Source organism: Rhineura floridana, chromosome 7, assembly GCF_030035675.1.
Source record: "Rhineura floridana isolate rRhiFlo1 chromosome 7, rRhiFlo1.hap2, whole genome shotgun sequence".
In the NCBI taxonomy this organism is placed as follows: Eukaryota; Metazoa; Chordata; class Lepidosauria; order Squamata; family Rhineuridae; genus Rhineura; species Rhineura floridana.
Window position 1 is genome coordinate 38,373,128 of NC_084486.1, and position 21,475 is coordinate 38,394,602.

At 41.9% G+C, this 21,475-nt stretch overlaps 1 protein-coding gene across 7 annotated transcripts in view; it reads right to left on the reverse strand.

Moving 5' to 3' along the window:
- PALD1 (phosphatase domain containing paladin 1) overlaps positions 1-21,475 on the reverse strand; it is a 195,678-nt gene that overhangs the window by 120,192 nt on the left and 54,011 nt on the right. For all 7 annotated transcript variants that reach the window (XM_061635274.1, XM_061635276.1, XM_061635272.1 and 4 more), the window contains 6 exons: positions 6,285-6,476; positions 4,521-4,623; positions 3,552-3,731; positions 2,382-2,546; positions 1,204-1,364; positions 542-617 (listed from right to left, as the gene is read on the reverse strand). In XM_061635274.1, coding sequence (XP_061491258.1) covers positions 542-617; positions 1,204-1,364; positions 2,382-2,546; positions 3,552-3,731; positions 4,521-4,623; positions 6,285-6,463 — 864 coding nt within the window. In that variant the 5' untranslated portion in view covers positions 6,464-6,476. The remainder of the gene's footprint in view (positions 1-541; positions 618-1,203; positions 1,365-2,381; positions 2,547-3,551; positions 3,732-4,520; positions 4,624-6,284; positions 6,477-21,475) is intronic.

Here is a 21,475-nt window from a genome sequence, read left to right on the forward strand (position 1 = left end):
AATGTTGAAAAATACATCTCTTCACCTTATTATATTAGATCCAACAGAACAAAACTTTTTTAAAAAAAATCTTAGGCAAACCAGCTTAAGGCATGCACTTTTAAGCCATGCTGATTTCAACTAAAGTCTATGAAACTTTTAAAAAAGTATTTAACTTTGGCTGGATCATGCACCATTTTGTCTTCTTTTTTTACTGTGTGGTGGGTATTTGGATTTTCCACATCAGGCATCAAAGCACATCTGAGAAACACATTCCCAAAGCAAATACAGGCACCCGCCAAATGCACATATTCAGGTATAAGCTCCAGACAGCCAGAAATAGCCACAGTTCCCTGCTGTACATACACAGCAGTGGCAAACAAAAGAGAAGGAAAGACAAATGCTTTCCTGGAAAACAGGTATCTCCAAGAGACAGGAACAAATGGCATCCAACTTCTGCTGTCTTGAGCAACAGCAGCTTTGCATGCTGCCTCCTGTTTCAGATGGAGACCATTATACACAAGACAGTTCATAGACCTTAACATCTGGTAGTACCCCTTACCCTGAGGAAACTGATGAAAGCATCAAGTTGTGCTTCCAAAGGGGCTCCATCTACAGGCAAAGGAAGACGATGGTACCTACCAATGAAGAGGGCACACAGGGTTGTTACTGGTATCAGAGAGAGAGAGAGAGAGAAATGACCAGAATCAAAGCTACAGGCAATTTTCCTTTTAAACAGTGTTGTCAAATCCAGGCACCTAGAAGTTAGGTTAATTCAACATGCTGGCATGGAGAGAAGGAAGTTTCCACATAGGATGCCTGTGACATGCTGTTAAACCTCACCCTGCCCTTCCCCCATCTAATTCTTTATGTCACTTGTTCAGTAATAAGCCTCTGAGGCAGGGTTTCTGTTTAGTTCTTAACAGCATATGGTCCCTCAGTGGTATAACTGCTTGCTTGCTGTGTAACAGGTTGCCTCCCTAAAAAAATTGTGTTTTTTTTTTAAATTTTTACAGGTAAAATATTTGTCCTTGAGAAAAGTGCAATATATTTTCACAGTTCTATTACCTCAGGAAGGAGGGGGAAAACCCCCCACCTCTTTTTAAACACAAACCTGGAAGAAAACAAAGAAGTTGGGCAAAGAACAGTGAACAGGACAGATATCCAAGTTAACATCAATGATATAATGGGAAGGCACAAGTTTCTTTTCTCATAGAAAGTTACCTGTAAGATGGCAGCAGGAAGACTGGCCTCCTGTACACTTCCTCTGTCACATGGATGTCTTCTTCACAGCGGATGCTCACTGAATGTGGCTCATCTTTGAAATGCTCGATATCATTGTAGACATAATACATGTTCTCACTCAGCTGGGCAAAGTCATGTATCTTCAACAGATAAATCCAATAAATCAACCTGAGAAGAATCTTGCTTTTTAGAACACACCTCTGTAACTTACACACACACACACACATTTCTCCCAGGAGTTACCCTTTGGCCTAACTAATGCTTTATCACAGAAACGCTAGAGCATCATGCTGCTCCAGTAATGTTAAGTTAGATGAAGCAGTTCTTTCACCTCACTCACATGGTTTACCCAAGTAGGGTTTGTGTCACTGAACTGGGAGAGATCTTAGAGATCTGCACGTGTCATTAAAAAGTCTAACTGATATGTTACCATGGCAATCTGGGAGCCACTTCCCCATGGTCCAGTCCAGTTCTATCCAGTAATATAGATGTTACTGAAACAACACTGAACCAGACCATGATGGAACGGCTGCCATAACACCACGGTAAAGTCTCAGTTAGGCCTTTCAGTAGAATGTGAAACTCTCCAAGATGGCTTCCCATTTCAGAGGACACACACACATTTACTTCCCTTTCATGCACCACATGTTCAGCTCAATTTACGTGCATACCTAGAGTTGTATCCTAAACAGCTCTAAGAAATGCATTCTGTCAGTGCAAGGATTTCTGCTTGCACAATGGGACTCCCCCCCTTCCCTAAGCACCCACCCTAAATCTGTTTTAGTTCTTACAGTACTCCAGAGCACATTTGGAGAGGGAGAGGGGCATGCATGGAGGAAGGAAAGGGGGGCGAATCCTGTCGTGCAAGCGGAAAGCCTTGCGTTTATGGGACGTGTTAGTTAAAAATTGCGCCTATTATCTAGTTATATTATTAAAAGATAAAAAATAAGACCAAGTACCTGAAGTAGAAGCCACACAATATGCCCAAGGGGACTCCAGTGCTGCCAATCAGTTTTGACAACACTGAGCTAGATAGACCAATAGTCTGACTTAGTATAAGGCAGCTTCCTACATTCCCAACTCTGGTTTTGTGGAATAAGTGACAAGCCATTGAAACAAGGAATAACCAGGCTACCTCCATATGCACTCATAATCACCTCTTTCCGAATAGAGAGCTCCAGGCTTTCTACTTTGACACCCCTCTGCAGGCTGTGTAGATTTTCGTGCAGGTTCTCCTTTCCCCTGGGGGTGTATGGCATGAAGTCATTGTCTATGTGCAGAAAAAGCACTGGCTCCTCACGGACACAGAACACAATGCATTCCTGCTGCGACAGAAAGGAATATGTTGGCTAAAAGTTGTTGGTAAGCTAAGTTGCAAGTTGATATAGGGTAAGAGCCAATTTAACACATTGCCACTTCCCTATTCTTTTCTTTTTCTCTCTTACTTCAGACTCTGGTGACTATCTGTTTACAAACCTGGATTATTCTTTGTCCTGTATGTGCAATAGCTCAGGGCAAAGCTTCTAGGTGCTGTAAGAAGAATAAATGCAGTACTAGAAGCATATTCCTACTGTCACTTCATTTCTTCATGTACATAATAAAATGGAATCTCGTTCTGTTCACAGCCAACAGTCATATTTGTATGCATTAAACACGTGCACACATTTTTCTTGTGGGGTAGGGATTCACTTCATGTGTTGAAAGAACATGTGGAGGTTGTGGGAGTTACATTACATAGCCCCACCCCTGGCTTCAAGACAAGCACTGGCCACACAACACGCTAGCTGCACATTCAAAGGGTCATGTGGAGGGGCCCTACACATGTGCAGATGTACATGCATAGAACACACAAGGAGGAATCCTCGTTGTCCCAGGTTTCCCTCTCAGACGGAGGAGTTTTACATGCAAACAGATGTATGTATGTTGGTCCCACTCTCACTGTTGCCAAAGGGGGCATGACTTGGAAGAGCTGCAGGGCTAGCTTGTACAGCACCACAGCCTCCTCACAGATTAAGTGAACTTGTGAGGAAGGCTATATGTACCTCTCTAACTTACAGCAAACTGTTCATTTTGCTCTAAATAGATCTAGAACCGGAGATCAACCACCTTTTGCAAGCCAGAAAAAAATGTTGTCGGCATCATGCCTTAAAGAAAGGAGGGGATCCAAATAATTACTAAGCAGACCACAATGGCCTTCAGCAGCATGCGAGAAAGGACATTTCCCTTTTCCACAAACAGCTCATCCCTGTTGAATCCAAGAATCCAACTTGTAACTCTCATTCCCATTCCAGGTTCTGTATTAGCTTTACTTTCATGCACACAGAGACCTTATGGCCATCACTCTGGAGCTTCTGCAGGACCTGCTTGAATCCGCTTAAGCTGGGCTGGCCCATTCCAAACACAGAATATCCTCCTTTGGCTTGCCGAAAGTTCGGAGCACCGCAGCTGCTGGCAGTCTTGAGGACATCTAACTTGCTATATACGTCACGGACCATAAAATATTTCCCCTGTTTAAAAAACAAAACAGAAAAAGGATAGTGCGTATTTCAATGTGAAAAAGGCAGCAGGATACAAAATCAAGCAACCAACTGCTTCACATACAAAATTTATTTATTTATATTCATAAAAAATATTTATATGCAGCTATTCATTACAAGAATTCAAGCAGTTTACAACATATATAAATAAATACATGATAAAACCACATAAAATTTCAAAACCAGAAACTAACTAATGCAGAAAGATATCTTCTCAATTGCCTGCATAAGCCTGATGACACAGAAAAGTTTTCAGCAGGCATTTAAAAGTCACAACAGAAGGTGCCTGCTGAATCTCTATTAGCAGAGCATTCCACAGGACTGGGCCAGTGACACTAAAGGCTCGATTTCTTGTTGTCATATGAGGTTCACCAACTCAGGGGACAACCAATGATCCTCCAGCAGATGATCTGAGTAATTGAGCCAGGATATAAGGGTTCAGTCACAGAATCTGCCGCTACAAGATGTGGCAATGGCCACTAGCTTAGATGGCTTTAAAACAGGATGAGACAAATTCATACAGAATATGGCTATTAGCCATGATGGCTATAGCGAACCTCCTGCTCAGAGACAGTCTGCTACTGAAAACCATTTGCCAAATGAGTTAACAACAGATGAAGGCAAACAACTTCATGCTCTGCTTTCTTCAGAGGCATCAGGTTGGCCACTGTGGGAAGCAGGATGCTTTTAGTTCTTCTTATGTCCTTATGCCTCCATCTCTGCATACTGGATGCCCAGAGCCAAGTCTACTGCGCTCACCTGTACAAGGTAATGCTCCGGAGTAGACTCTGTAATCCGCCCAACAGTATAGGTGGCCTTCAACAAGTCATCATGAATCTGAAACTCTTCTTTGCAGTTGTAGCTGTAAGGACCACATGAAAGAAATTCATAGTGGAACTTTATGCTATTAAATAGGGTTTTTAATTGCATTTTTGACAAGCGTGACAACATTCCAATGCAGTGTACAGATGCAATAATTTGTTACACACATATAGACATTTCCCCATTCCCAGGATGCAAGCTCTGCAACAGTAAAAAAAGTCAAAAGGAGGTGAGAAAAGCAAGCGATGGCCAGATACTCTCACAATCCTCAGTTATTACAGCTCAACACATTCTTGAAGTCATATAGTAGAAAGTTCCTGTGGCGATACCCTTTCAGACTGAAGAAGTGGGAGTATTTTTAATGTGATGCATTCAATCCACCTGCAGTCCAAAGTGCTGTGGTACCAGAAACACTGTATAACACAATTTATCTGCCTGTGTGGATCATCTTGCAAATTAGCAGATGTCAACGAGCTCCATTTTATATAGAAGCCTATCACACCTGCAAGTGCAATTATGCTTAGCCATATTTCAACATGTGAGGGAGTCTATATTTTCTGCACCCTTATGGATAGCCATGAGTAATGATGTGAGCCAGCCCTAAGAGACAACCCAACAAGCATATAAAAGCAAGACCCTGTTGGATAAACAGGGAATAAGGGTGAGATGTTTAAGAAGTATCCTTCCGTCATGGGATTTAAGTTCTACTGCATGCATAGTGGTGGAGGCATTGTGGCTTTGAAAACCAATTTTGGTGAGCCCAAGTGGGAAGAGTGATATTGTGCTCATGTCCTAGTTATGAGCTTCCCACAGGCACCTGGCTGGCCATTGTGAGAACAGGATGCCAGAGCAGATGGGCCTGATCCAGAGGGGCTTTTCTTCAGTTCATACACTGGAATGGAAAAAGCACTATCAACAGGGCAGCTTAGAAGCAAACCAAGAAATGGTAAAGAATCAGGAGATCCCTCAATGCCCAGATCAAGTTAATCTTCCACCGATGAGTGAGCAAGAAAGGCAGACCAATTGTGGAGACTTTATTCTTTCAAGCTCTCTCACCTTTAGTGCAGGCCTGCACAATTTATTACCCAGCAAGTAAAACACCCACCAGCGACCAACTGGGAGCAAAATAAAGCTTCTTTTCTCCCTGCCTGCTTAGGACTACAAAAAGGGAGATGGAGTAAAACATCAATGGACTGCACTGAGGGATTCTTTGAGATCAGAGATGGGTAGCTTGTGACGCTTCAGATTCAACTCCCACCAGTTCCAGCCAGCATGGCCAATGGTCAGGGATCTTGGAAGCTGAAGGCCAGCAACATGTGAAGGGTTGCAAGTTCACCCATCACCTACTCATGGTTTAGAGCAGGGGCATGCAGACTGCGGGCTTGCAGGGTGTACTTTTTTCCAGTTGTTAGAAGCTTGAAGTCCATCAGCTGGAGCAAAATACAAAATAGTGGCTTGCTATTTTGGAGCACTGAGGAGAGGAGATGTAAGGAAGGACTAAAATGGTAGAAGTGTATGGAAATCTGCCTCTTCTACCAAATTGCAGATGCAAAGGGAACGGGCATCAGACATCTTGTCTACATTTAATCTGTGAAGCAGAGAGACATGGGGAAGCATCCACAGGCATTTTAGAAGACAAAGGAGCTCCGAACTGCCACCACAGAAGGAAGGTCAGGATCACCACTGGCTAGGGCAACTCACGTAATGACTACAGGCGCCACCTTATTGGTAATAATTGACTTGGCCTTGTTGTTGTGGAGGGCCACAGTCTGGAAGGAGTGGATGCTGAGGGAATGGCGATCCTCCATGGTTCCGTTGCCGTGAATATGCTCAAATGCTGCTGTTGTTGTCTGCTGAGCTGTGCTGGCAGTCGTACCCATAATCCACAGGCAACTATACGAATATAAAAAGCAAACGTTAAGGAAGAGAGACATGGAAAGATCAAAAGACTGCTTTATTTAAAAAAAGAAAAGCAACATGACTATATCTAGGAATTTGGATTTGACACAAATGTGCATCACCCTTTAGAACAGTGGTGTCAAACGGTGTTCAGGGAAACTTTGGAACTCCTTGAAAGCTTATCATTAGCTCATCTATAGAAAGATAAGTAACGAGCGACAAACATCTTTTCCGGTGGCTTGTCCACCACCATAGATCTTCCCTAGCATGACGCAGCTGCAGGAGACAGTATTGCACATGCTCTAGGTTGTATGCAGTTTAAGAAAGGAAAGCTGAACAGGCCGGGAGGGGGGGGGAATGAAAAATTTGGGGAAATTATTTTTGCTGTTTTCCCCCGTTTTTTGGAAAACAAAAACAAAAGGCTTCAGGGGGAAAAAACAGGAAAAAATAAAAAAATTCCAGGTTTCTTCCAGGCCTTCGCATCTCTATATAGGCCTGGCCAGTGCCGCACAGACATGAGTGTGCATCCTAGAAAGCCCCCTCCCTCCAAAATACATACATGTAATCTGCAGTGCTAGAGTTCTGTGGCAAATGTGCCAAGGATCCTTGGAAGATGAGTTGATACCAAAAGGGGTTCCTGAAGGCAGAAAATCTGAACGCTGTCAATGTATAGTGAAACTTATTTTGGCATTTATAGATGAATTTTGTTGGCTTCTAAGTGTTGTTGGAGTATGAGAAATTGTACAGTTGTACCCCTCCAGGGAAGTCATTGGATATTTTTGCATTGCTCACCTCAGTGGTTGGATTCCACTATAGCCAGTGGTAGCTGGTTAAGCACCTTGGACAGCTTCTTCAAAGTTCAGACTAAAAACCGGAGCGCACTCTACTGCCCCACTGATATAGAGCCACCAGCCACCACTGACTATATATATATAACCCTTTCTTCCTAATCCCAGCTACATGAGCCTTCATTCATTACGAGGTAAGCAGTGAGGAATATCTCTTAAATGGTGTCTTCTAGGCTGAAAGGTTGGGTCTTGACAAAATAATGATTCAGTTGTGAATTGGTTAGAGTGTTGGACTATGACCTGGGAGACCAGGGTTCAAATCCCCACACAGCCATGAAGCTCACTGGGTGACCGTGGCCGGTCACTGACTCTTAGCCTCAGAGGAAGACAATGGTAAAACCACCTCTGAATACCACTCACCATGAAAACCCTATTCATAGGGTCACCATAAGTCGAAATCGATTTGAAGGCAGTCCATTTCCATTTTTTCTTTAACATTCTGGGAATATTTAAGTCACATTAAGCTCCAAAACACAGGCCTCCCCTCTCCCCAATGGAGTGTGAAGTTCAGCCCTGTTTCTTCCTAATCCTATTCATAAATAGCTTAATGGCATTCCAACTCTCACAGGAACTTGGACACCCATTATATCTAGCGAGATTGTGACCAAGGCACAATGTGAACTGGAAGTGTGCAACTAAAAATAGTATACTGGCTCACACTCTCACTTTATTAGATTTCTTACCCGCCCTTTACCATAAATACTATAATGTCAGTGGAGACTGGTGGCTCTGATGTCAGTGGAACAGTAAATCTGCTCCAGGTTTTAGTCTGAAATTTCAAAGAGCTGTTTACTCCTTGAAAGTTCTGACTAAAACCCAGAGCAGATTCATTGTCCCACTGGCATTTGAGCCACCAGCCTCCACTCCTACACATGCATTTATTTCCAGGGTATCTGACATGACAACATCATCCTTTCCTCCCCACATCATCTAATCTACATAGGTCCTAGAGACTTTTCTTTCTCCATCCTTGAGACCCACTTCCCAACTTTACTCCAAAGTTCAGACACCCTTTACAGCTACACAGAGGATCACAACTGCTACTGCCTTTATGCCTACTTCTATACAGAAAAAGACTTCTGAACATGCACCCTGAACAGCATGTCTAGCATGCCACACAAGCTGTACTTGGCTCCTTGGAAGTTTCATACAAAATGTGACTTACAAGTGCCCCATATCATCATATATATCTAGGATCCTGTGGGCAGCACAGCACCCCCCAATACTCTCCTTGACACCTGCCAGGGCTCTCTGCCCTTTCCAATTTCTTATTTTTTTAAAAAAAATGCTTTGGGAGGTTGGTTGGCAGGTTGTCTGTTGGGGGAAGTAAATTGATGGGGCAGGGATCCACAATTGATCCACTGTGAAGCCTCATTCTAATGAGAATTTTATTGGGTCAAATGTAACTTTTAAAAAGTTGGATGGAAAAGAACAAATTTCCATCAACAGGCCCAAAATGTGTTTGTTTTTAAATCAGTCAGCAGATGGCACATCTGAGCAAGTGGATAAATATGGAAGCAGCTGAAAGCAAATGCCCACACGCCCACCTCCTGCAAACTGAAATGGGTGAACACAAGCCACAATATCATAGTAATGATTGTTGCAGGTTGACGATGACACCCAAATTTTTGTTTTTAAGCACATCCCATAAAACCTCTGTCTAGTACTTAGCCATCACAACTCTGTTTTTAAGTAATTGTCTTAATGACTTCTCTGGCCAAACTATTGTTTCCTCTCTTCCATTTATTGGTGCTTCTGGACTGCCACTATTTTCTTGTGCAACAAATCCGCTCTCCCCGCAAAAAAAACCCCCAGACATTTTGCTATAAGGAAAGTCATGGGAAAATGTACTGGAAAGTGTAGGATATCATTTGCTTGATGCAGCATTGTCTACTCCCCACAAACAGATCGGAACGGCTGCTCAATTAATAGTCAGCATCATCTAACCTCCCTACAAAGTTTGGGCAAACAAATAAGATGACTGCTCAACAAACAAAGTGAACGGTTACAGTTAAACGAGGCACTAGGATTTGCCATCAATGGGTCTGCCAAACAACTACCTCGATAGTGCAGAAGCAGGAGAAGTCTGGCAACCATGTACATATAGCCCAACATCGCTTATCCTGTTCTATCAGACCAACTGCTGAGCTATCCCCATTATCCAGTCTCAGGAAGCAGTCATATCCCACTATGTCCTAGTCTTTCTTCAGGATCTACCACCCTTAGCTACCTGTCTCCCGTTTTCCCTGTGGCCCCTTGTTGGAACTCCCTCCCAGATCATATGTATTTCACCATCTCTCTCTTCCTTCAAATCCCTTTTTAAAGCCACCTCTTCCATGACACTTTTGGCGCAACCCCACCCCAAGTTTAAACTAAGCTTAAGCATGTGTAATTGTATTTGCACACCTTTCTGCCCTGTTACCCTCACCTCTTTAACCTTCCTGCCCCTCATGGTCCACATTTTGACTGCAAGGACAAGGATGTGACTTTTTTGCTTATAAGACCCAACTCCATCCTTCCCCCATCTAAACAGGAAGCACTCACAACAACAGACCCACAGGCATGAAATGAGTATTTCATTTTATAGCAGACCGGGTAATTAAGGCTTGGGAGATACTATGGCTACTAAGTGTTTTGGTGAATATGTATTCATGAGTTACTTAAACATTTTTCACAAGCTTTGGCCTCTGTTTATATAGTTGGCATACCTTGTCAAGCTACTTATGAGTTGTCAGCTCCCATAGGAACATGCTGCCTGCAACACTTAAGGGAAAGCCTTAATTCACCCCTTGCCTAGTATTATTACTTGCCTGCTCAATGGCACCATTTCCTTCTTCATTCAGGCTATACAGGGAAGGTGTATGAAAAAATGGAAAGCAGTTTAAAAATTGAAAGGTCTCTGTAGGATCCCATTCAGGTGAAATAAGATCTGCCTAGGTCCCTGAAAAGCCGAAGAGCCTCCTTGAGTCCAGGCAGTTAAGGACTGCTCAGGGATGTCATATTCACCCAGGTGGGTCCTATGTTACCCCTCTCACCTTGTGAACTCCAGCAATACCAGATCCCAAAGAGCCTATTCACTGCCCTAGTCACCGTCTCTCAGCCTTCAACACTGTGTGTTCCCCTGGAATTAATGTTCCTATACATTACTGCAAGGATGGGGAAACTGATGGTCCTCCAGATGTTGCAAGACTCCAATTCCCATCATCCCTGTCTGTGGGCCATGACAGCTGGGGTTTGATGGGCCACATGTTCTCCACCCATCCTGTAACTAAACCAAAGTACATGCAATTGTAGCAATCAGATTTTTCTAGCCCTGTCTACCCAATGCTTCCATTTCCTCCTTCTTCTCTTGTTTCCCTGTGCCTGCTTTGGATTGTAAGGCCCTTGGGATAGGGACCTGTCATATCTGTTCTTTGTAAAGTGCCATATACGCAAATGCCATTATATACGTAATAATTATAACAAATGGCTACAGCAGAGGACAGAACAACAAAGCTTAATTTTCTTTTGTGCTTTGATCTTCCATTAATAAAACATAAAATTGGCTGCATTCCCGTATCCCAAATTTGTCTGTATTTGGCAAAGGGCCAGTTAAGTTCAGTTAAATCAAGCAGGTCTTTATCAATGTACTTACCTGGATCCCACCACCACCACCACAAAATCATGCTTCAAAAGATTCTGAGTTAGTTACAATGTGCATCTCCCACATCCTGTGTTTTTAAATTGCTTCCCAGGCATAAGATGACACAACGTTCAGAAGGCGGCCTTACAGTGGATGGATTCAGACTTCCATTTACCAAGTGATAACTTCATGTGACTATTTGATTGTCTACATCAGTGGTTCCCAAATGTTTTTTTCCCCATGGATCACTTCAAAATTGTGGTCTTGGCAAACCACTTACTGATTTTTCTGCCTGTTGTAGCAATTGTAATGTGCTGTGCTAGATGCTGTATGATATTTAATTGTATTTTTATTGTTTCTTTTATATCTTATATATTGAATTTTATTGTATTCCGCAGTATTAAAATTGTAATACAAAAAATGCAATATAAGAAATAAAAGAAGCAGTTAAAATACAATGAAAGAGCAATAAGAATATTTAATACAATGGATGTGCCATCGCTGGTCTTCAACCACAAATCCACAGACATGCTGCGGACCACCTGAATGAAGCTTGTGGACCACTGGTTTGGAAACCTTGATCTACATCACCCTGCCAACAAGGATGTTACTGTTTTCCCAGACTTCTAACCAGGTGCGGACATATGGTACAATTCTCCTCACCATCAGACAAGATGATGCAGCCTTATCAAGTGGTCAAGTACACAATGAAGTTAAGTTGCCACATGGTAAATGTATTCATGCAGGGACGGAGTGGTTTTTTGCAGCAGAGGGATGTGTGTGACTAAGATCAACAAAACTGAAATCTTTGTCACAATGAAAACTGTGCACCACCATGAGGGAGGAAATAATTCTAGGAATTAGAGAAGCGGAGACTGTTCCTGGAAATCAAGAATTCTGCTAGCAATTTCACAAAAAAGATATACAGGCTCATCCAGTTAGCACATCCTGACTACATTAGCATGGGAGTGGGCATGAGTAAACCATGTTGATGTTTTCCTGCTAAACAGGCTGGCAGCAGAAGTGCTTTTTCCATTGCTTACTTTTAGGTGAAAGTTTTAGCCACTTTATTTTGATCAACTATTTATTCCCAGAACTGGAGACTTTTGGGTGAAAGCAACATTTCCTTGCAATTCTCTCAGTTCCCAAGAACATGTTTGTGGTGACGCCTTCCAGCTGCTCAAAGCAGCTGGCTGCCATCTAAGACTGATGTTTGCAGCTGCAAGTCCTGAAATTTAGTCACTGGGAACTCCAACTAGGAAGTCTCACCACCTCCCACCCCACTACACTTGTTGTTGTAACTCAGCCAATCAAGAACAGTCACCTCATAGAATCTATTTAGTTCCTTGTACTAAACACAGCTTCCTTTCAGTTCTAGGAGGAAAGGTGTGTAGCTACTGGCAGCAACAGCAGTCCCATATTCTCCCCTTTTGCTGTGTAAAATCTAGTAATCCAAGTCAGTGTGGTGTAGTGGTTAGAGTGTTGGACTAAGACTCAGGAGACTAGGTTTCGAATCCCCACATAGCCATGAAGCTCACTGGGTGACCTTGGGCCAGTCACTGCCTTTCAGCCTAGCTTACCTCACAGGGTTGTTGTGGGGATTAAATGAGGAGGGTGGAACATAAATGCAATAAATAATAAGAAACATGGCATGCCATCATTGTTTTGCAGGTTTCCCCAATTCCCATCTGCTTTGTTGGCTGCTCCGGGGTGGATGCAGTGGAGACACGCACAGCACAATGACATCACATGTTTTACAACATTTGGTGTAGTTAAGGAGAATGATGCACAAGGCTCTCATTTTTGCCATAACGTAAGGCTCCACCCTGAAGTTCCTCCACCCTAGATTGACTACAGCAGAAAATAAATCCAGTCCAGAGCATTGTAATGCACTAATTCACAAGGCTTCTGAAGCAAGATGAGACAAAAACTATCACCCTTCTTTCCTATCCCCGACTTGTCTACAACCAAAAGCATGTTGCAACACGATTCATTCAGGACAATGCATAAACTGTCAGCATCAGTGCATAACAGGCAGATGTCTCTCTCAGCAACAAGATTAAATTTAAAAGACTATTAACGGATGGAAAGGGCAATACCATAACAAGAAGGACAATATGGGCACAGATACTGAAATTCAAGAACAATTCTGAAGAGTGAATTCCTTAAACACAATGCAGAGGTCTTTTTTATAATTGTCACATATGGTTGCAAAAATAATATTACAAATACTAATCTGAGAAGTGACCAAAGTATTTGATCCTCCAAAACTTCCATTCAGATGTCTGTAGGAATTTACTAGCTAGTCCCCCAAAGATCAGCATTGACAGCAGCACTTTATAACTTGTTCATAAACGATCCAGAGTTAGGAGTGAGTAGAAATGTGGCCACATTTGGTGATTATTCTAAATTATTCAGGGTTATTAAAAAGGGATTGCGAAGAGCTTCAAAAAGGACCTCTCCAAACTGAATGAATGGGTGGTAAAATGGCAAATAGAATTCAACATAAGCAAATATAAAGTGATGCACATTGGAGCAAAAAATCTTAATTTCACATATACACTCATGGGGTCTGAACTGGCAGTTATTGACCAGGAACGAGATCTATTGCATAGCTCGATGAAGATTTGACCCAGAGTGTGGCAGCTGTGAAAGTGGCAAATTCCACATTAGGGTCAATTAGAAAAGGAATTGAAAATAAAACTGCAAATATCATGATGCTGTTATAAAAATCTATGGTGCAACCGCATTTGGAATAATGTGTGCAGTACCAGTCACATCACCTCAAAACAAATTGGAAAATATTCAGAAAAGGGCAACCAGAATGATCAAGTGGATAGAGTGATTCCCCTGTCAGGAAAGGTTGCAGCATTTGGGACTTTTTAGTTTAGAGAAAAGACAAGCAAGAGATGACATGATAGAAATGTATAAAATTATGCATGGCATGGATAAAGAGGACAGAGAGGTTTTCCTCCCTCTCACATAATATTAGAACTTGGAGACATCCAATGAGGTTGAATGTTGGAAGATTCAGGACAGACAAAAGAAAGTACTGCACGCAGAGCATAGTTCAACTATGGAATTCTCTCCCACAAGAGGCAGTGATGGCCACTAACTTGGATGGCTTTAAAAGAGGATTAGACAAATACATGGAGGACAGGGCTATCAATGGTCACTAGCCATGGTGGCTATGCTCTGCCTCCACAGTTGTTGGCAGCAAGCTTTTGAATATCAGTTGCTGGAAACCGCAGGAGGGTAGAGTGCTCTTGAGCTCAGGCCCTACTTGTGGGCTTCCCATAGGCATCTGGTTTGCCACTGTGAGAGCAGGATGTTGGATGTGCCACTGGCCTGATCCAGCAGGCTCTTCTTACATTCTTATAATCTATTTATAGATTATAATCTATGAATGTCCATGGCAAGCAACCTTAATGAGAAAAGGAGTACAAGATGGGTGGGAGTTTCTAAAAAAAATAAAAATTCTAAAGACACAATGGCAAACAATTCCAACAAGGAAAAAAGGGGGGAAGAGAACAGAAAAAGCCAATGTGGCTTCACAAAAAGGTTAGAGGTGACCTGAAAACAAAAAGGACACATGCAGAAAGTGGAAGGCCAGGCCACAAAGGAAGAGTACAGACAGATAGCACGGAATTGCAGGGATGGCATCAGGAAGGCTAAAACTGAGAATGAGCAAAGGTTAGCAAGAGATGCTAAAAGCAACAAAAAAAAATTCTTCAGGTACATCCATAGTAAAAGAGAGAAAAGAAATAGTGGTACAGCTACACAATGGCAAAATGATAACAGATGACAAAGAAAAGGCAGAAATGCTCAATTCCTACTTTGGCTCAGTCTTCTCCCAAAAGAAGGTCTATGACCCGCCTGGCAAATGTAAAATTGATGGAGCACGATTGCAGCTTGGGATTGATAGACAAATGGCCAAGGAATACCTAATAACTGGAGATTAATCACTAATCTCCAGAGCCTGATGCACTGCAACCTAGAATATTGAAGGAACTGGCTGAAGAACTCTCGGAACCACTGTTATTATCTTTGAAAAATCATGGAGGATGGGTGAAGTGCCGGATGACAGGAGGAAGGCTAATGTTGTCCCTATCTTTAAAAAGGGCAAAAGGGAAGAACCTGGGAACTATAGACCAGTCAGCCTGACATCAATCCTTAGGAAAATTCTGAAGATTATAAAACGGTCAATCTGTAAGCACCTTGAAAACAATGCAGTGATTAGAAGCCAATATGGATTTATCAAGAAGAAATCCTGCCAGACTAATCTGATCTTATTTTTTGATCGGGTAACCTCCCTGGTAGATTGTGGGAATGCTGTGGACATAATACAGCAAAGCTTCAGCAAAGCTTTTGACAATGTGCCCCATGATATTCTTATTAGCAAGCTAGCTAAATGTGGGCTGGATGGAACAACTACCAGGTGGATCCACAGTTGGTTACAGAATCATAGAATCATACTCAAAGGGTGCTTATCAATGGTTCATTCTCAAACTGGGGCGAGGTAATGAGTAGGGTACCGCAGGGCTCGGTCCTGGGCCCAGTGCTCTTCAACATTTTTATTATGACATGGATGAGAAGGTGCAGGGAATGCTTATCAGATTTGCAGATGATACAAAAATGGGAGGGACAGCTGATACCCTGGAGGATAGAAACAAAATTCAAAGTGATCTTGATAGGCTGGGCTAAAAACAACAGAATGGAATTTAACAGGGATAAGTTGTACACCTACGAAAAATAAACCATGTGCACAGTTATAAGATGGGGGATATTTGGCTCAACAATACTACATGCAAGAAGGATCTTGGAATTGTTGTTGATGAATATGAGCCAACAGTGAGTTGTGGCTGCAAAAAAGGCAAATGCTATTTTAGGTTATATTAACTGAAGTATATTTTCCAAATTGTGTGAAGTGCTAGTTCCCCTCTATTCAGCACTGATTAGGCATCATCTTGAGTATCGCATTTTAAGAAGCGTGCAAACAAACTGAAACAGGTTAAAAGGAGCGCAACAAGGATGATCAGGGGACTGGGTACAAAGCCCTATGAGGATAGACTGAAAGACCTGGATGTGTCTAGCCTTGAGAAGAGAAGACTGAGGGGAGATATGATAGCACTCTTCAAGTACTTGAAAGGCTGCCACACAGAAGAGGGTCAGAATCTCTTCTCGATCATCCTAGAGCGCAGGATACAGAATAATGGGCTATGTTACAGGAAGCCAGATTTCAACTGAACATCAGGAAAAATTTCCTAACTGTTAGAGCAGTACAACAATGACACCAATTACCTAGGGAGGTGATGGGCTCTCCAACACTGGAAGCATTCAAGAGGCAGCTGGACAGCCACCTGTCGGGTACACTTTAACTTGGATTCCTGCATTAAACAGGGGGTTGGACTCAATGGCCTTATAGGCCCCTTCCACCTCTACTACTATATGATTCTACTTCACAAGACCTGCACAAGATTTTACCATTCCTATCGCACTGCACAGATGAGAAAACAGGAAAGTGATTTAATGAAATTGCATCTCAGCAAAATAATCAAGGTGAATAAGTAGCATAAGCATTTTACCAGTATGTAGCATTACTGTGAATAATCAAAGAACAAGTGTATAGCACTTTCATACAGAATTGCATAGTATACTTAATAGTGGATTGTGAGTTTGTGTACTGTTATGGTGAAGAACTCAAGCTAGAAGGTATTTATCTATTTCATCTCACACACACCCTGCAGATGAGAGCCTCAGTATTCCCATTTCAGACATGAAAGGTACAGGCTGAAAAATAGTAAGCTCCCCAAGAGAAAATCCCCCAAATCCAACACAATCTGCTGAACTACACCAACATCTATAGGAAATTGCACTCAGCTTGGATCCAGTGCAGAACAGCCACCCCACAGTGAAACCTGGGCATCCCATATTCACAGTCCAGCCAGAAACTGTTATGCACTTGCAGGAAAATAGCCAATGTGGGAGGACAACTCGCTATTCAGCTAGTTTCAAAAAAGCTAATCTATAAATCTTTGGTCTTAAAACATGCTGCCATTTGTTATAGCATTTAGTCATGTTTAATATTCCTAGCCACTATAAGTAAGAACAAATGCCGTGTGAGAGCACTGGCACTTTATTTAAAAATAAATAGCTTTTTAAAAGGCAAAGCAGCTTTGCAGACACAAAGCCCACAAGTTCTCTCTCTAAAAAGAAGTAAACTCCAGATGTTGCAAGAAATGAAAGAGCATTTTAGGGACAGCTTTTTCCCCTGTTCTTTTGAAAACTGCATTCTACTTTTACAAAGGAGAGTAATATTTTCTTGTTCGAACCAAGCTGTTACTAGTTTCCAAGATAATTCAGATAAATGCTGCAATATTAAAAAGAAAACAGCATGAACTGAGATGCATTTGCAAACCCCTATCCACTATTTTATTTAACAAGATTTAACAAAACTATTTACGTAAAACAGTAAAAAAATAGGCATAAGAAAATAACAATACAATCAACAGACTTTAAACACAAGCAGCCATAACAAAATTATCAAAATATAGATAAAATCAACAGTTTAAGAATATACATAATAAAATTACATGTCTGAGTAGACACCCTTTTCCTGCTTCACCATTTTCACCATTTTCCATTTTCTTTTTTCAATAGATGGAAACACTTTTGCTCAGCTCACTTTCAGAGGATCCAAGTATAATGTGTGCTTCCTAGAAGGCATACATCCTAGTCCTCTTCTATTGACCATGCAACAAATAGAGCAGATATAGGGAACCTTTGACCCTCATTAAGTTGCTGAACTACAACTCCCATCATCCCTCTTGGCCAATCTAGCTGGGGTTGATGGGAGTTGTAGTTTAGAAACATCTGGGAGGGCCAAAGGTTCCCCACACCCGATTTACAGCATGAGTGAAAAACCTGGTCCAGCCCACGGGTCAAATTTGGCCACCAGGCCTCCCCATTTGGCTGACAAGGCAGTTTCAGCCAAGCCATACCCACCTGCCCTACATCCAATGTTATACATTAGTTCAGGCGTGAGGCAGACAATGGCACAGCTTGACCAAAAGGGGCTATTCAGGCACAAACACATTTAGATAGGATGTACCTCACTCCTGGCTGGGTAAGACCCATGCGATAAGCCCATGTACATGGTTACTTTATTCACATTCACACTCACTACACATTATGGGAATCCCACTATAGGGAAGGAACTCCCATGCAGTTGCAGATACATGTGAAGGGAGCTATTGTGTGACCTACAAAGTAAAGGAGGAGTGCATTCTTAAAATGTGTCAGGAAGAGAAGAGCAAAAAGGAGAGTGTATGGGCTTTATTCAACTAGTTGGCTTCCCAATGCAGTTTTTCCATTTTTTATATATATATATACAAATATGACCCCCTTCGAATGCAGAACTGGAGCTGTGAGGGAAGGGTTGAAAGGGTTCTGGTCAAGGTTAATACTATCCAAGGGAGGTTAAATTATTTTGGCACTGAGGCAGAAAATCCAACTACCACCTCTTCTCCTCTCTGGCAGTAAAAATAGAGTCATAATAAAGTAAACAACTAACCATTTGCTTCCCTTTCATGTCACCCAAAATCAACCGCCTGAGGCAGCTACCTCATCCTGCCTAAAGATAGGGCCCGCTTTTCAAGGGGCCATAAAGATAGCAACAGGCCTCTGGTCACACTAGGCTTGACCGTCAGGCCTCACAAGTCCCATTAAGTATATCATTTGCAGAAGCTATGTTTATGAAAAAGGGTCTGTTCTTGCAAAGAAATGACTACTAGTTGCTACTAGTTTGACCACTGCTTCAGAAATGCTCTTAATTATTTTCTATGTCCTAAGAGAAAAAAGCTGGGGAGAGAAACCTCTCCTCTCTCCTGAGCAGCAAACACTAAGGACGAAAACCATCTCCAGTACGCAAAGTTTGATAAAATCAATTGAAAAAGCAAGTGTCATCATAAGCAGTCTAATATGACTAACAGCCCTCAGTTAGGTACATTTGCTTTTTTTAAAGAAAAGAATCCTTGAGAGAAAAGATTTATTTTCTGCTGCCAAACATTTTACTGTAATACCCTCAAAGTGACTTAGGAAAGCCTGCAGGAGACATCTGGAAATGATGCTCTCAAAGACAGCAATAAGATTGTCAGGATCTGAAATGTGATGGAGGCGTTTTTGAGGACTCCTTCCCACAGAAACACAATGTTCTTAAAAATGACCGCTGAAGCTTCAGAGAAAGCGGGATAATATTCTATCTAGAGGCAATTCTGCTTTTCTAACAGGTCTCCCCTTCCCCCTCAGTTGTGGCTATAACCAGAGTCTCTTTAAAAAAAAAAAAGTAATGCATGTGAAAGAAGAATGTTTATATATGGAAGATCTGGTTTGACTTTTTTGTCAAATATATTTTTGAGCAAGCACAGTGTTGTGGATAAAGTGTTAGAAAACCTGGATTCAAACCCACACACAGCCATGCAGGAGATTTGCATATCACAATTTCTCAACCTAGACAACCTCAAAAAGCATTTGAAATGAGATAATAACCCCTTGTGTGCCATGCAGGGCCCAGCAGGAGATATCATATGGCTTAATTTGGAAAGGACAGTACAGAAGCCATCTGAAGAGAGAGACGAATGGATTCAGACAACCATTCTAACACACATCTGTACCCAGCATGTGGAAAAACTGTCCTCACTCCTTTGTAGCCTGTTACATGTTACTACTGTTATACAGGGCGAGAGAGATGAATGGATTCAGACAACCATTCTAACACACATCTGTACTCAGCATGTGGCAAAACTGTCCTCACTCCTTTGTAGCTTGTGTCATCTTACTACTGTTTTACAGGGCGAGAGACTTCACTCCAGAGTAGTTTTGTCTTTATGGCTTCAGAGCTGCAGGACAGGAGGTGCCTAATCCAAAATAAGATCTGTGTACACATGTGCAACCCTGACTCTCATCATGATTCTAGCATTCAGTTGATGTACAATGCAGTTCCCTCCCCTCAGTCCCAAAACTGCATCAAGTCACTGAGGTGCACATAGGTATAGTTGGACAATTTCCATATTTATTAAGTTACAAAACTGATGCTGCAATTCCAGGAGAAGGAAGCTTGCATATATGAGAAGCAAGTGACAACTAATACCATCACAGCAAGGGCCAACAATGAGAAGCTACAGACAACAGGGCTGATCTTACAACACTTTTTACATGATCACTCTGAAGCACATCCTGATAGGGATTACTTCCTAGCATTCCTCATGTTTTTCAGCAACAACCGCTGTGTTGTAGTAGTAAAAAATAGGACCAGAGACACAAGAGCTCACGTCCTTGTTCAGACTATAAAGTTTGCTGGTTGGCCTTGAGCCAGTCGTGTACTCTCAGTATGAGACACCTCACGGGATTGTAGTGAGAATAAAAATGAGCCAACCCCATCCATGAACCCTGCAGCTCCTAGAATGAAGAACAGGATATATATTTATTTATCTATTTATTCAATTTTTATCCTAGCCTTCCTCCAAAGAGCTCAGGACAGTACATATTTTTTCTGCACAACAACCCTGTGAGGTAGGTTAGGCTGAGATTATGCCAATGACAGGCCCAAGGTCACCTAGTGAGCTTTATGGCCAAGTGGGAACTTGAACCTAGATTTCCCTAGTCCTAGGGCAACACATTTTTACCTCTATACCAAACTGTCTCTCATATAAGTATGAGTGGCAAATATTAGTCAGCATGGATTTTTTGCATTCTGCAATGTTAAATTGAAAATACTCCCCATGCCATTCTGATGCTTCCCATAAGCTCATTTCAAAACAAAACCTTACAAAACTTATACTCCTGAATTCAGAAACTCCTGCTTAACAACCTTGTAAATTTTCATGGGGATACACAAAACAGTCAGAGAGAATCGAGAGTTCAAAGTGTAAAAAGAGAGAGAGAGAAACCAGACCCCTTTTGGACTTTTTTCTGTCAAGAGTTCTCATAATTTGTTGAAATTCATTAAAAAGAAGCCATGTTCAAGAGTAGCTGTAATCCTATTATTGACCTTGCCCCATACGCTGATCTTCATCTTCTGCAGTTTAAAAGTTTAAAAAATGCCTGGCTGATTTTTAATTAATTTAAGAAATTTAGCATTGAACTCAATGATAAGGCCAGGCATAATAAGAACCAACTGTCAGTGTTCTAAAGTCAGACTCACAGCTGCTGGGTTTGCCTAATCAGGGGGCACACTCACACCAGACTTTTATTTCAGTTTGGCTTTTCCCAAATAATCCTGGGAAGTTTGGTCTGTGAAGGGTACTGAGCGGAGACTTATTCCCCTGAAAGAGTTCCAGTCAGCAGCTTTGACTGAAGCTCTGTGAGGGGAACAGGGCCTCTCCTATCCTCTCAGCACCCTTCACAAACTACATTTCCCAGGATTCTTTGGGAGAAGCCATGACTATCAAAAGGGAAATAAAGGTCTGGTGTGGATTTGGCCAGGGACAGCTCTGGTATAAATTTGGGTGGAAACTTACATGTGC